A 16057-nucleotide genomic window follows, 5' to 3' on the forward strand; every position below is an offset into this window, starting at 1 on the left:
AAAAAAAAAAAAAAAAGGGAGACGAACTTGGAAGTTAAAGTGAAAGTGGAGATTTATAGTAAAAAAAGAAAAGAAAAAAGACTTAAGTATTGATCTGTTTCTCATTCGCACCTATCATATCACTTCTGAAGACATGGATTTAACCACTTTTATGATGCCTTTATGTGCTTTTTGGACCTTCAAAGTATTCGCCAGCATTCACTTGCATTTAATGGAGCAACAGAGATTAGATATTTTGGGTCATACACATCTGGAATGGCATGAGGGTGAGGAAATAATGAGAGAATTTTCCTTTTTGGGTGAACTATACTTTTAATGAACGTTATGTAGCAGGATATTTACAACCATGGTTTTTAGTCTTTATGTTTTCTTTTAATTTATTATTTATACAACCTATTGAAATAGTGATTCATTCATTTATTTAGTTGGTTTAATTTAAATGTAAAAAAATAAATTAAATAAAATGAAAGATTAAATTAAACATTAAAGTAAAACATTAAAAGTAAATACATTTTAGCTAGAAAGTGAAAAGAGCGCAAGTGACATGCTTAAAGAAATACAAGCCAACAGAATTGTAAACAATGTTTTATATATATATATATATATATATATATATATATATATATATATATGTGTGTGTGTGTGTGTGTGTGTGTGTGTGTGTGTGTGTGTGTGTGTGTGTGTGTGTGTGTGACTGATTAATCTATAGTGAACTTTCTCAAATTTTCTACAAAAGAGAAAGTGAAACCGTATGAAACTGGGGGACTTTTACTTTGAAAAACGTTTATATCACTCGTTTGTAAATACATCTCTATAGTAGCCGCCAACTTCACGCGTCTCACTGCGGTCTGTTTTGAGCTGTTTAGCGTGGTGCTGCGGATTTATTCTCTGTCTTTTTAATTAAACACATAATAATAATTGGATATTTTTGTATCATCTCACTTTACACGTGTCCAATCGCACGGGGGATCTGATCTCGGTGAAGGTATGAATCTGAATGAGTTTGGAGATGTGATTTTTGATCATGGTGTGGCCCTTAATCAGCTGTCATTGATGCACTTTGGGCCCCTGATGTTCTTATTATTGGTTTTACTAACCAATTTGCAACAGCATCACGATGTTTAGGAGCCCAAACGCGAGACATTATATTACCTGAACTAAATATTTATTTTCTAACTGTTAATTTTGAACATTTAAATTGAACATTATAAATATCGAAAAATTAGAATCAAAGCTGAATTTGTCTCGGTAATTTCTTAAAAAACAAACAAAACAAAAAAATCCACAAAAGCCTTCATGTAGTAGTCTCCAAAGGTACAACATTTTTGGAGATTTCCAATTATTCCTGGTATTTTTGTTTCCTGAAACAGTTGATTACATAATCAACCCACAAGATACTGATGACAGCTGTTTCTGAATGCCTCTGTTTAGACTGAGACGTTGTGGATGATAATCTGTGAATTAGATATTTATTTAGATTATATTAGCATAATGATATTTACAGTTGAAGTCAGAAGTTTACTTACACCTCAGCCAAATACATTTAAACTCAGTTTTTCACAATTCCTGACATTTAATCGTAGAAAACATTCCCTGTCTTAGGTCAGTTAGGATCACTACTTTATTTTAAGAATGTGAAATGTCAGAATAATTGTAGAGAGAATGATTTATTTCAGGTTTTATTTCTTTCATCACATTCCCAGTGGGTCAGAAGTTTACATACAATTTGTTTGTATTGGATATCATTGCCTTTAAATTGTTTAACTTGGAAAGGTTTTGGGTAGCCTTCCACAAGCTTCTCACAGTAAGTTGCTGGAATTTTGGCCCATTCCTCCAGGCAGAACTGGTGTAACTGAGTCAGGTTTGTAGGCCTCCTTACTCGCACATGCTTTTTCAGTTCTGCCCACAAATTTTCTATCGGATTGAGGTCAGGGCTTTGTGATGACCACTTCAATACCTTGACATTGTTGTCCTTAAACCATTTTGCCACAACTTTGGAGGTATGCTTAGGGTCATTGTCCATTTGGAAGTACCATTTGCGATGAGCTTTAACTTCCTGGCTGATGTCTTGAGATTTTGCTTCAATATATCCACATAATTTTCCTTCCTCATGATGCCATCTATTTTGTGAAGTGCACCAGTCCCTCCTGCAGCAAAGCACCCCCACAACATGATACTGCCACCCCCATGCTTCACAATTGGGATGGTGTTCTTTGGCTTGCAAGCCTCACCCTTTTTCCTCCAAACATAACAATGGCCATTATAGGCAATGAGTTAAACTTTTGTTTCATTAGACCAGAGGTAATTTCTCCAAAAAGTAAGATCTTTGTCCCCATGTGCACTTGCAAACTCTAGTCTGACTTTTTTATGGCGGTTTTGGAACATTGGCTTCTTCCTGGCTGAGCAGCCTTTCAGGTTATGTTGATATTGGACTCGTTTTACTGTGGATATAGATACTTGTCTACCTGTTTCCTCCAGCATCTTCACAAGGTCCTTTGCTGTTGTTCTGGGATTGATTTTCACTTTTCGCACCAAACTACGTTCATCTCTAGGAGACAGAATGCTTCTCCTTCCTGAGCGGAATGATGGCTGCGTGGTCCCATGGTGTTTATACTTGCGTACTATTGTTTGTACAGATGAACGTGGTACCTTCAGGCATTGCTCCCAAGGATGAACCAGACAGTTTTTTTTCTGAGGTCTTGGCTGATTTCTTTTGATTTTCCCATGATGTCAAGCAAAGAGGCACTGAGTTTGAAAGTAGGCCTTAAAATACATCCACAGGTACACCTTCAATTCAGTACACCTCCTATCAGGAGCCAATTGTCTAAAGGCTTGACATCATTTTCTGGAATTATTTCAAGCTGCTTAAAGGCACAGTTAACTTAGTGTATGTACATTTCTGACCCACTGGAATTGTGATATAGTCATTTAAAAGTGAAACAATCTGTCTGTAAACAATTGTTTGAAAAATTGCTTGTGTCATGCATAAAGTAGATGTCTTAAAGGACTTGCTAAAACTATAGTTTGCTAATATTAAATCAGTGGATTTGTAAAAAAAAAAAAATGTTTTAATGACTTCAACCTAAGTGTATGTAAACTTCTGACTTCAACTGTAGGTGCATTACAAGCAAACTTTCAGGTCTGTTTGTATTGGGTGAAAATGTTATGGGGCGTGTTTGAGAACCTATGATTCTTTATTTACAAAAGATTACTGATACCAGGTCAATGGAACTACATTTTGCAGTGAATTTTAGTTATTTAGTGAGATCTGTTTGGCCTTATATTATTTTATTATCTTAAATTATTACACAATCTCATTAGAGGCCTGTTTTCGGTTCCTCTCTGAAAGTTCTTGGACGAGGAGTACACTCTGCTTTTCAAAGATTCCCTAATCAAAATTCTAAAGGAAATCATTTGGAATTTCTATGATAGTTCGGAACTAAATCTAAGGGACGCTAATGGCAATTTTCTAACAATATTCCAAAAAACATAAACTTGATATTTTAGAACACATTGGACAATTATGATTACAAATAGGATAAAATGCTCCTGTAGGTCATCAATAGGAGGTTAAAGAAATGAATCAAAACAATTCCTGCAGATCCAGAAGAATTATAACCTAATTTATTCCAAAAGGATTCTTATTTGATCCTAGTAGGATCTGTTCAGATTGGTTCTAAATTGTGATAAAATTCCAGTAGGAATCCTGTTCACATTCCTTCAGGATTTTTTACACTAGAGTTGCCAAGCTTTGATGTTTTTTTCACTTTATCGCTCTTTCACAACCTTTTCTCTTCTCTTTTCCTATAGATGAACAGAGCGGCGTTCCCCTCTCCCACTGCAGAGATTGCAGAGATGAACCGCATCCACTATGATCTGGAGTACACAGAGGGCATCAGTCAGAGAATGCGTATTCCCGAACAGCTCAAAGTGGCTCCGTTCAGCTCAGGGGAGCAAGAACACGAGCAGGAGGCCCTCCACACGGCAATGATGCAGGTCCCTGACAGAATCGTAGTGGCAGGTAGGAAGAGGATTGAAGGACTTTAAAATGAAGTATTTTACTAGATTAATTAAAGGTGAAGTTGATTCCTACCGCCTCATCTGCTCGCCTTGTCTTCCATTGTTTGGACAAATGTCTGTTCCCTCTTTAATAGCTAATTAGTAGTCCCTCCTACAGCTCACTGGTTGATTTAGAAGTTGGACATCTCAGACCCCTCAAACAAGGAAAAGGCTATTGCAAATGGCTTACTTATGGATGATTACTCAATTCACCTTTATATGGATAGTTCACTCCAAAATGAAAATTCTCTCATTATTTACTCACCCTCATGCCATACCAGATGTGCATGACTTTCTTTCTTCTGCTGAACACAAACAACAATTTTTAGAAGAATATCTCAGCTATGTTGGTCCATTCAATGCAAGGTGACCAAAACTTTGAAACTCCAAAAAGGACATAAAAGCAGTATAAAAGTCATCCATATGACTCCAGTGGTTTAATCCATGTCTTCTGAAGTGATTTTATAAGTGTGGGTGAGAAACAGATCAATACTTACTGTAAGTCCTTTTTACTATAAATTCTCCTCACTGCCCACTAGGTGGCGATATGCACAAAGAATTCAAATCACCAAAAACAAAGGAAGAAGAATGCGAAAGTAAAGATTTATAATAAAAAAGGACTTAAACTTGTTCTGTTTCTCACCCACACTTATCATATTGCTTCCGAAGACATGGATTTAACTACTGGAATTGTATGGATTACTTTTATGCTGCCGTGATGTGCTTTTTGGACCCTTAAAGTTCTGGCCACCATTCAGTTGCATTGAATGGACCATCACTTTTATAATGCCTTTATGTCCTTTTGGAGCGTCAAAATGTTGGCACCCATTCACTTGCATTGTATGGACCTACAGAGCTGAATTATTCTTCTAAAAATCATAAGTTGTGTTCTGCAGAAGAAAGAAAGTCATACACATTTGGGATGGCATGAGGGTGAGTAAATGATGAGAGAATTTTCATTTTTTGATGAACTATCCCTTTAAGGCCATCCTTTTCAAAAGAGTTAGCCACACAAATTCCCTGATAAATAAACAAACTGTCAAAAGGGATTTATTTCTGATTGGTAACTTATCTCTCTTTAATAGGAGACAGTGATGATTCCCAGTTCTCTCAGCCTAGAGATCTGGACCTCATCCAATCCACCCCAAAAGCGGCAACACTGTCTCTCAAGACACCACCTCGGGTCCTTACTCTTAACGAACGTCCCCTCGACTTCCTAGAAATGGAACAGTCAAGCTCCACCAGCCAGAACAGTGAAGAAGTAAGTGGGGCGGACTAAATTTAGCAAGAAGGGGGTTTAAATTAGTCCAGCTTATCTGTCCTTGTCTTAAATTTTGCATTTTGTTCTTTTTAAAAATAAATAAATAAATAAATAAAACAATTTGCACTTGGCATTTGCAAATGTGACATTTTTCTTGATCTTATCTGGAACTTGATGTTGGTCCTTAACTTTAGGTTATGACTGTCTACTTGCATTTAGTCAGATGATCAACTCCACTTTCGCTTTCTCTTTTTCTAGCTTTCTTTCACACAGGTGTGCACACAAAGCAAGGCACGTAGAGAACGCTCAGTCAGCGAGAACATAGGTGTGCATCACAATGGGCAGCTGGCCAGAAACGACTCCATGTGAGTGTAAAGACACAAATACATAGACATACATGCTTTCTTTTCACTTTAAAGGAGCACTCTGTAGTTTTTCCTCATTAAAAACACACAAAGAAATGAACAGTAGTTTTTACAAACATGCTTAAAATGATGGTCACTCACATGAGATGAAGACTCCAGTCATATTAGTGGCCTAATAAAAAAAACACAAGCATTATTTTACACGGAGCGGGTTACCTCATGGCGGCCGACATGTTGAGATAACATGACCAACTAAATACAATTCACTTTATGGTAACTCCTGTAATTGGTCATTTGCATTTGCAAATTAATGAATCATGGCTGACTGTGAATAACGCATTTCTACAATGGTATCGGCAATCAAAAACTAATATAAAGTGCTGCACTAGGTGTCAAAACAATCTACCATATTGGCCAGCGCAACATGAACAAAAAATTACTGAGTGTACCTTTAAGTCTCCTCACTCTTCCCCTTCATAATTGCCCTCTCTTTCACTCCCTTATCTCTTTTTTTTTCTTCTCTTTCTCTTCATGATGCTGAATTAAAGAGGGTGAGTTAGAACCATGCATGTATTGTTTTTTAGTTCCAAACTCTTCCTGCTTGGCTTTTGTGCTGTTTTAGCCTCTGCAGGTCAGCGCATGTTACTGCAGATACAGGAGTGGCACAATTATATATGTCCGTCACGGGCGAGACCGATTTCATCACTATATAAAGCAGAACTAGTCTTTAGGTGCTGTTCAACAGAACAGTTGGTCTGTCAAACAGTTTCCTTCATTCAGTGACAGCCTGAAAGCTCTATTGTATTTATTCTCTTGTTTTGTATTGTACTCTATTGAAAACCATAATGAATGGCCACTCCTGGCACAGAGGAGCTGTTCACATGGAGGGTTTGTGCAGAAAAACAGATCGGTCATCTCCTTCAACCAACTGTTGACTTTTGACTTAACGGATTCTGATTGGCAGGTTTTTCAGTAAAAGGCACATAAACCCTTCCAATGACCATCACCTCTTTTTCCTTTTCTAGAAACAATTAATTTAGACAAGATTCTGCTATTAAGGTCCAGGCACACTTCATACGAAATCAAAGAACGAATGGTCATGACAACATTTAGAACAAAATATGGCCAAAACGAAGGTGTTTTTGCATTCCTTTTGGTGGTTTGGTGGTTCGTAACAGCTAGGCGGAACTCCACATACTTTGAGGGTGACAGCGAATTCTCGTTCAGTCAGTTAAGATCAACAAACATCAACACATTGGCTGCAGAGTTATTAGTAATCTGGTTTAAGTTTACCTACATCTGTATGTGATCGACATTGATAACACAGTTTAATGTGATATTAGTTGATGTTTAACCTGTAGTTTTGTGCATCCTCATATTTAAATGCTCCTCTAAACACCTCCGCCAGCGCTGTAGCCAGTGTCTGAACATTTGCAAACAATCTGTCTTTGCTTAGCTGTTTTAAACTTCTTTTTTGCTCTGAGCGAAGATTGAAGAAGCACTTCGTCGTGAGTGTGCCGGGGCTTTTATTAATTTGACTGCCTATCACATCCATCAGCCTTTTAAATTTAGGCTGAACAAAAAAAATTTGTACTGAAATTATAATTACTAATCACATTTGAGTCTTTAAATATTTAATGAACAATATTAATTAATAATAAATAATATTAAGTAAAAGTAAACAAACTTAACAACATGAATTAACCATCAATTATTAACTTATTGCTGAAGTAGCTCCGAAAAGTATTTTGAGACTTAAACCACACTTTTAAAAATGCATTTCAGCGCCATAGGAAACATACATTTTGTTTTGTTTTTTTTAAAGAAAGACAGCATAAGCACACTTTGTAAGCAAAACATTTCACAAAAAGACATTTTTTAAAAGATAAAATATTTCCTGTTTGAAATTAAGACAACATATTTGGACTTTGTGGAACATGTACTGTACATAGTTAATGTGATGAACTACACTTGTGGTTGCTTTGCTAGGACAATGAAATTGTGAGAACATTTTCATCCACTGAGTGAAGGTAGTTCTGAGAAAAGGTCTAGCATCATTTGAATGCAAATGCCACTTGGTTTGATATTTTGCCATCTTATGCAATGGCATTTATTAAGTGTGGTCTAAGTACTTTTAGTGCCACTGTATATTTTAGATGTGCGGTATTTTTAAGGCAAACTGATTTTGGGATCACAGAGGTGAAGTTGTGTGTCTGGTTGAATTAGTGCTAATGGATTCTTTGGTTCAGTAAACAACCTCATCGTTAGTTTGATGCAAGCTCTGACATTTCGTCTGTCTCTTTACACTGAACTCAATGCTAATGGTGCTGTCTAGTGCTTCTGAGGCTTGTGGTTGTTTTTGATGTTGGACTCAGGGACTGCTTTGTGTGTTTTTGTTGTAAAAAGAATATACCTGTAAATGTACAGTTTGCACGTTTTGTGCTTGTTTCGGCGTGTTGCAGGATCGTATGGGGATTGTAATAACATTTTGTAGTGAGGATTTGTGTTCATCTTATCTGATGTATGACATTTCATTCTGGCCATTGAAATGTAGTCTTGTCTAGTTTTCTCACTTGCTTTCTCAAATTGTTTTTTTGTTTTTTTTTCTCTGCCATCATTACTTTCTCTTGAAAAAAACTTTTCCCCTCTCCCTCAAACCTAAATGTTAGTATTTTTTTTTTTTGCCTAATGGTGTGTTCACATCATGTCAGAGTTACAGTAGTTACAAGTACCAGACTTAAACCTTTGAAGTCATTGCGGAATTTGTAATTAGAAGTTGGAAATTCTGAATTTTCCAGACTGTTGTGACTTCATGCAGTGACTGCCCAAGCGAAATTTCGGGCTTCCGAAGTAAATTCAATAATATTCATCTCCATTCGACACTTCATATGTGCTAAATATACTTCTCACCTGACATGCGCACCTGTGTTTCACATGAATGTCACTCGCGCAATCCAATCCTGGTTCTTTTGATACTGCAGTGCAGACCACAAAACTTACGTGACCCATTTGATTTCCATTGAGAAGTTTTTTACTTTAAAGCGCTGTGAAAGTCAAACATCTCAAACAGCTAAACAGTGTGACATTCTATCCAATGACAAGGAGACAACACCATTCCATGCGCCAAAATAAAGGGTTTTTAGCCTAAACATCATCAACCTTACTTAAATGTATCAGTAAACTGTGAAAAAAAAAACAAAAAAAAGTCTTATTAAATGATCTGTCAGGGAGAATAAATGAGACTGAATTTTAATTGTATTATGTATATTTTATTTTTCTTATTACCGAAGTATTGACGAGCCATTCGTGGTCTTACCTGTGGTTATGATATTACAAATGCCACAATAAAAGAACTATGATAAACATAAAGGCAAGTAGAATGAAAAAATAAAGGAATAAAGTCACAAATGGACAAATTATTAACAAATTGTGAGCCAAATTGTTTTAATGATGTTTGATATTAGGAAACAAACCGGCCATGTTTGCCTTCAGATATTCATGTTCTGTATTCTTAATAGAGATGACTTAAATCATTAGGAGCCTAATGAAATAATAAATATTTAAGGAGTAGGAACAAATATATTCACTAAAAGCACAGTCTCTGCTCAGTAAGGTACTGTAATCATGTACAGTCAGAATATAACTAACCCTATAAAGAGAAAATCAAGATAGTTTAGTTTGATTTCCCATAGCATCTTTAAGTAAAACAAAAACTGTCATATTCAAAATGTTCTAGATGCTTAGATGATCAAAAATAACTTGTATATCCAATGTGTACATAAGATGCAACATAATTACATTAAATATTAATTAAGTGCAATTACTGTATGTAATAAACCAACTTTGCGTGAATGGACCGTGTACATCAACCACCACCGAAGGCCATTTTTGACATAGGAAAAACCCATGTACAAAGAACCAGAATGCCAGTGATCTCAATATTTAAAGGTAGTTTACATGCATTTCCATTTCATATGTTGTTTTATTTTAGCGAGTTTTATTTGGTGCACTTTCTTTGATCTTAAACATTTGCAAGAACGTACAGAGGTGAGTTAATGTAATGATAAAGAATTTTGCTGTCATCAACAACAAAGCCATACATGAATCCATTTTGGTGTTATGATCATTGTTATAGAAACAAATTATTCCGAGGATGTGAACAGCTCTAACTAGAACATCTGATTGGTCATTTCATAATTACAGTAATTGCGACACAACATGAACACAGCATTATGGCTGAAACATACTCAACTCAACCACGTAAAACAAAGCTCAATTATGCATTGTTGTGTTCCAAAATGTGTCAGACTGCAGTTCATAACACAATGCAAGGATGCGTTGCATACTCAACGTTGCCACAAGGGGCACTATAGCGAACATTGGTGTGAATTGTCTGCCTCTAGGTGAGTTTTCTCTTTCAAGCCAACGATGCAACTGTTTGAAGAGAATGTTGCTGTGCAAGTTAAAGTCAAGACATTTCTGGCAAACTACCTCAATAATAACACATCCAGTTTAATTGCACAGACTTCTCAAGGTAACTCTATTGCCCCTTTGAGTACTGAAGTTTGTTACCGCCACAGTTATGCAAAACATTAAGCATGTTCAACTGGAAAGCGCGTTGACAATGCATTGGCCAAGCGCTCGAATCTGCGCAAACGTACTTGTGTCAAGTATATTTCTGGCCTTATTCTTGTGTCGTAGCCTTTCAGACTGAACGTAACGTTTTTGCGTTCAAACAATCTAGATGCAGCGCAACAAATAGAACAAAGTGCAGTTTTCTCGAGACATGTTTTTAAATATTTATGCTCTTACAACTTGACAGCAATACCAATAAGGAGCCATTCACACCGAACGCATTTTTTGTCAGTCTGCGCTGCCTTTTAATTGTTTGTCTATGTAAATATTGGCTAGACTTTGGTCTTTAACTGTTGTGCCGCATCTCAGTTTTTTTCAGCATCTCGCACAGGAGGGTTAGGGTTGCCATGTTTTTAGACACCGTGTTAACTTAAAAGAACTTCAACTTTTATAAACTGGTCTCGAGACATCTGCATTCTGTTCCATTCGTTCTGCTGCGTCTAGTTTTTTTTTTTTCTTCTGAACGGCCGCTTATGCTTCTGCTATCTCTCTGGTTCTGTCCCCTTTCGTCTTGTTCTCTCTCTCTCTCTCTCTCTCTGTCTTTGGTGCGGTCAGTATGACTTCCTCCCCTCCTGCTCCATTGCACACTATGGCCCCTCTCGGTGGTGCCGAGGACGGTTTTAACCTCTTCAATGCCCACAGTGTCCTTTCCTTCATCCAGTCAACCACACGCCGGGCCTACCAGCAGGTCCTGGAGGTCCTCGATGAGAACCAGCGCAGGTGACCTTTGACATCAGACTTCTGGCTTAATTAGATGTGGCTTCAACGAGTAACTAATCAATGTGTTAGATTAGGCTGACAACAAAGTCTTCGCCTCGCTTCATGTGTCATTCTGATAACTAATTGATATAGTGAGAATACACTAAGCATATTTGCAGTGACAGATAAACACTTGTAATGGGGGTTTATACATATTATCCTCCATAGTAGTCCAGTATATAATTAGTGGAACCTATATTAGTTTATGGAAGATTAAACCACAAACAAACAGCATACTTTCTTTTAAGATTTATTTTATTGGATGACTTTTTATGTATTGTTTGCCATTGGATGTGGACATTCTATAAGCTCCATTTTTTTTTTTTTGTCAATTTATATTTTTTGTTTAGCATGGGTTGTGCGCACAAGATTTTATTTCATGTTTGAATCTCGTTTCCATTTCATTTCAGTTTCAGCATAAAATGTTAGTGGGATTGCTATGTTATTTTTAATTGCGGTTTCTGTGGATATCTGGGGCTATGTTAGTCATAAGCTCATTTCCTGTGCCCACAACCTGCTTGGCTTTTCATTAGTTGCTTTTTCAGAATGGCTGTAACTTCAGGTCCACTAACAAACCCTAAATGTAACAGTAGGTTAATCTAGAACCACCCTAATGATTGTCACTGCTCTATTTTCTTTTGGGAAATTAGGAAATTATAATTTTCAGATATTTGTGAGTGTGTTTATACAGTTTGCTGGTTCGCCATGAAATCTTAATTTCTTTTGGAAAATGTATTCACTTTGGCAGGGTCTAGACAAAGAGCATCTGCTCTGTGTGCGTTTTAAAAACACATTGTGTATTATTAAAGTTGTCTGTCTGTCTTTTTTTTTCCTTTCCCTCTCTCACTTCCTCCTCATCCGCTTCTCAGCAAGCCATCTCTGAGAGGGGGTTCAACTCTCTCTAACCCCCAGCATGACAACAGGTAACTCTTCTCTCTTCCCCCATCATCTGTTTTTCTCTCGCTTCATTTTTCTCTCCATCCTCTCATTACAGTCTCACTGTTTTATGAAATGAAATGCTGTGATGTTTCTGACAGGTATGCGCTGGCCACACTGGACTCAACTCTAGAGGGAGGGCCAGATGACATGGCTGTAGTGGACGCCACTTCTCTACGCAGACAGGTATTATTCTGCTGTTGTGTTTTTTGGTAATTGGGAAAAGCAGCATGTAAATAATTGAATTGAAAGAATGAATGAGCATGTGAATGAAAAAATGGATATTATGGACAGTATACACATATTATAATGGATATTAATGTATAGATATAATGGATATTATTTATGGATATTATATTATGAATGACCAATCAAACAAATAAGTGAATATATAAAGGAATGAATGAATTAAAGGAATGTTCATAAAAGCTAAAATACACACCGTTTCAAAAGTAGCTACAAGATCATACGTGTAAACATGATTTTGGTGTGATACCATTGCTTACTAACCTTATCTGTGTAAAGTTATATTCAATATTACAACTTCATTGCCATGCCAACAAAACCCAGTAATCTCGGATATTAGATATAACTTTACACAGATATGGTTAGTAAGCAATATTATCACACTAAAATCATGGTAACACTGATAATGTTCAGATCTTATAGCTATACCTTGAAACATGGTGTGTATTTAAATGTTTATGGACTGGCACTAGGGGTGTGACGATTCGCTCTGACAATGATTCGATTTGATTATGATTCTCCACCTAACAATTATGATGCATTGTGAAATCTGAAACCAGTAATTACAGATATGATCCAGGTTTTAATGGAGCAGACTCAGCAGGGTCATAGAATGAAAAACTATCTATTAGTAGCATGTAAAGCCGGTGACATGGGATGTGGTAACCGTGAGTTCCATATTCATTTTGGGATAACGCTTGTCAAGCCCGTTCACGAGAATGGACACATGCAGGACTGTTTGCGGCACACACTGCGAGAGACTAAAATGTTTTATATTTTCGTGGCTGCCCCATGTCATTGACCAATCATAGGTGATTATACTCAACTGAGAAGTTGAGTATAGTCTGAAATCGCTCCCTATTTAGTCTGAAATCGCTCCCTATTTTGTAGCATTCACTATAAAGAGACTGAATTAACGAGAGAGTGTTTTCCTTCACAGCCAATGACTTTAAGCCAAGTTCTGTTTGTGGTTAAACTGTTTTATGGAGAAATTTCACATTTAATGGAGATACAAAAGCAATATTAACATAATACATATCGTAATCGGGGAAGAAGGCAACAACAATGAACTTGCGTTGGTCAATGGATGCAAACAGTTTCGAATAATGACACAGAAAGCCAAACTCGGCAGTGTCAATTCATCCATCCATCCATCCATCCATCCATTTTATCTTATGTAGGTTTGCAGGATGAACTCGGCTACATAAACGTTCTTTATTTCAAAGTACGCTTTCTTTCCCTTTAATCTTGCATGCTTTGCTCCGTGTCTGTTGTGAGAATCGATTCTTAAATGTCTTAATCGATGCATCTAAATTTCTTTGATAAATCGTCATGTCAAAGGATGCGCCCAGTGTAAACAGTGTGTCAGCGCCATAAACTAGCAAACAGTCATTATATTTTAAATATTCATGAATGGAAATGTTTACTTATCGTTTTTGATCAGGTCCAAGAGTTTTAACTTGCCCATCCTTCAATAACAATTCCTTTGCTAAGCTTGAATAGTTTTATGTCTGGTTCACAAGCAAGTCATGCTGATATGAGTCAACAAAACATGCAATCTGTGCTGAAATACACTTAAGACACATCCACATGACGCACACACATAGTCCAAAGCACAATGAAGATGCACACATCCAGTTTCCAGTATCATCCTGCACTGAAATGCACATCGCTGGGCCTATTTGTCCTGCTCTCTCTCTCTCTCTCTCTAAATGAACTGAGCCCTAGTGGGCGGGGCCAAGGGTGCGATGATGTAAAGTAAGTGTTGATGTTGTTGTGTAGAGGCGGTCGTGAATTAATGAGTAGCCTTTGTGACATCACAATATTACGGAAGTAGAGAACAAGGCGTTATGGCAGCTTGGTTTCAATAAATGCTTTTATTGCATTGGGGATTAAGTTTTGAGTTCTGAAATTTACAGTAGGTTTTTATAGTAGAAAGACCTCTTGTCAAAATATCAAGGAAAATTTGATTCCTCATGACAGGACCCCTTTAGAAAATTAATTAACAAAACATTTTAAAAATGTCATAAAGCCATGTAGATCAGGGTTTGATAGAGGGTAATTTTTTTTCCCTTTACAGATTGTCAAGCTGAACCGGCGTTTACAGCTCTTGGAAGAGGAGAACAAAGAGAGAGCCAAGCGAGAAATGATCATGTATTCCATCACTGTAGCTTTCTGGCTTATTAACAGCTGGGTTTGGTTCCGTCGCTAAAACAGCGGAGACTCTGGATGTGGGAGGGGCAACTCATATCCCCGCCCCCTCTGTTCTACGTGTCAAACTTTAGCCATATTTTCTCATGGCTAACATGTTTTGTTTTCATCACAGCAAGACTGGTAAAGTCAGGGATAGCTTTTCTGTTTGGGTTTGTCTGTCTATTTCGATTTTATTGTAAACATGTATGTAAATTAATTTTTTGTTTGTACATTTGTGCTTTTTTTCTGGTTTTGTATGTTTTTAAGGACTTTATGTTTGCAAGCCAAGCATGACCCAGATGTATATATTTTCCTCACGTGTCTTTCAGCTTTGGCTATGATCACCGATTTAGATTTTGAGGTTATAACTATTCAAATTAGTATGATACTACATCTCTTTTAGAAAGACCAATGGAACGTGGCACACTGATATATCCTAGACAAAGAAAATTCATATAATATTAAGTAATATTATTTATGGACTGTTGTGACATAAAGGTACATCATGTATAGTATAAAACCATCCATTGCTGTTCATGTATTTAAGTAACAGTGTTACTTTTCATTGACATTCAAACCATACGTCTGTGTGTAATTTAGGTATGTACATCATCTATGGAAAACAGTTCAACAATGTAATATGTTAACTGTTAGCTATGAAATTTCTGCTACATCCCTTCCTATGTTCATTTTGGATATTACGGAAATGATACTGCTTTAGACAGTTTTCTTTGCACAGAGCCATAAATATTCTATTGCAAAGGCTTTTATTTGAATAAATGACAACAAAAGTGAACTACACATTATCCTGCCTGCTTTTTGATCTTATTTATTGATTTCACTTTAGTTATACTCAATTTCTGAAGACTGAAGTATCCTAAAAAAAATATTTTGTGGTGAAGTAAATATAGAGAGAAAAGATTAAGTACTTTCTACATTGAATATGTTAGTTTAAGGGTGAACTTGAAAATATTAAGTAAATTCTACATTTGTACTACATTCAAACATGTAAAAATGAATGCTCTAGCCAATAAGTAAATATTATTTATAATTGTTTGTTATCTTTACAATGCATCATCATGTATCAATCCTAAAGTAGAAGACCTTGTCATATTTATTTGCTCATTTGAGTAAATTTCACAGGTAAATAAAATAAGTTAATTTTACTTAACTTTTTGAAGCTGGTGTTCCCTGCATGCACCAGGCTTGAATAATTAATTGGTTTGCATCGTTTCACTGTTTGCAAGTTTATTCACACAGTTTTTATTGTTATTTTGTTGTTACATTTGGTAACCTTGTTTTGTAAAGTCTTAAGTTCATTTTCTACTCAAAATTACCCGTTCATGTCTCAAAAATCTTTTGATTGTTAATGTCACCGTGTTTTGTACACCAAGTGCTGAGGTCTACGTGCACAGCTCCATATCTTGCTTCTATCACCAGTAATGCAAGGTGATGGTGTCTAATAGACTTCATAGCATACATTGAGGTTCCCCTGGAAGGCTTCTGTATGTGATGTGGTACATTATTAAACATGTATTTACAAGGGAAGTTCAAAATGTCAAATTTTTTTTTTTTAATTATGTAAATCTTAGTTTAATTACCA

At 36.4% G+C, this 16057-nt stretch overlaps 1 protein-coding gene across 4 annotated transcripts; it reads left to right on the top strand.

Annotated features, from left to right (window-relative positions):
• Positions 1-827: 827 nt before the first annotated feature.
• On the top strand, positions 828-15255 carry LOC127430180 (mitochondrial fission factor homolog B-like). 4 transcript variants are annotated; one of them, XM_051679751.1, is made up of 8 exons: positions 828-985; positions 3811-4021; positions 5145-5320; positions 5579-5685; positions 10876-11040; positions 11949-12002; positions 12117-12201; positions 14342-15255. In XM_051679751.1, exons 2-8 carry the CDS (start codon positions 3811-3813, stop codon positions 14471-14473), a joined length of 930 nt encoding a protein of 309 aa, XP_051535711.1. In that variant the 5' UTR covers positions 828-985; the 3' UTR covers positions 14474-15255. The 4 variants fall into 4 exon arrangements, with proteins under 4 accessions (XP_051535711.1, XP_051535712.1, XP_051535713.1 ...); XM_051679752.1 differs by having other exon boundaries at positions 10963-11040; XM_051679753.1 differs by lacking the exon at positions 10876-11040.
• Positions 15256-16057: the final 802 nt, after the last annotated feature.

The sequence above is a fragment of the Myxocyprinus asiaticus genome, chromosome 39, assembly GCF_019703515.2.
Source record: "Myxocyprinus asiaticus isolate MX2 ecotype Aquarium Trade chromosome 39, UBuf_Myxa_2, whole genome shotgun sequence".
Classification (NCBI taxonomy): domain Eukaryota; kingdom Metazoa; phylum Chordata; class Actinopteri; order Cypriniformes; family Catostomidae; genus Myxocyprinus; species Myxocyprinus asiaticus.

Coding starts and splice junctions, on each gene's coding strand:
- LOC127430180 (XM_051679751.1), top strand. CDS start 3,811: ATGAACAGAGCGGCGTTCCCCTCTCCCACTGCAGAGATTGCAGAGATG. Junction 5,686..10,875: donor CTGGCCAGAAACGACTCCAT/GTGAGTGTAAAG, acceptor TGGTGCGGTCAG/TATGACTTCCTCCCCTCCTG. Junction 12,003..12,116: donor AACCCCCAGCATGACAACAG/GTAACTCTTCTC, acceptor TGTTTCTGACAG/GTATGCGCTGGCCACACTGG.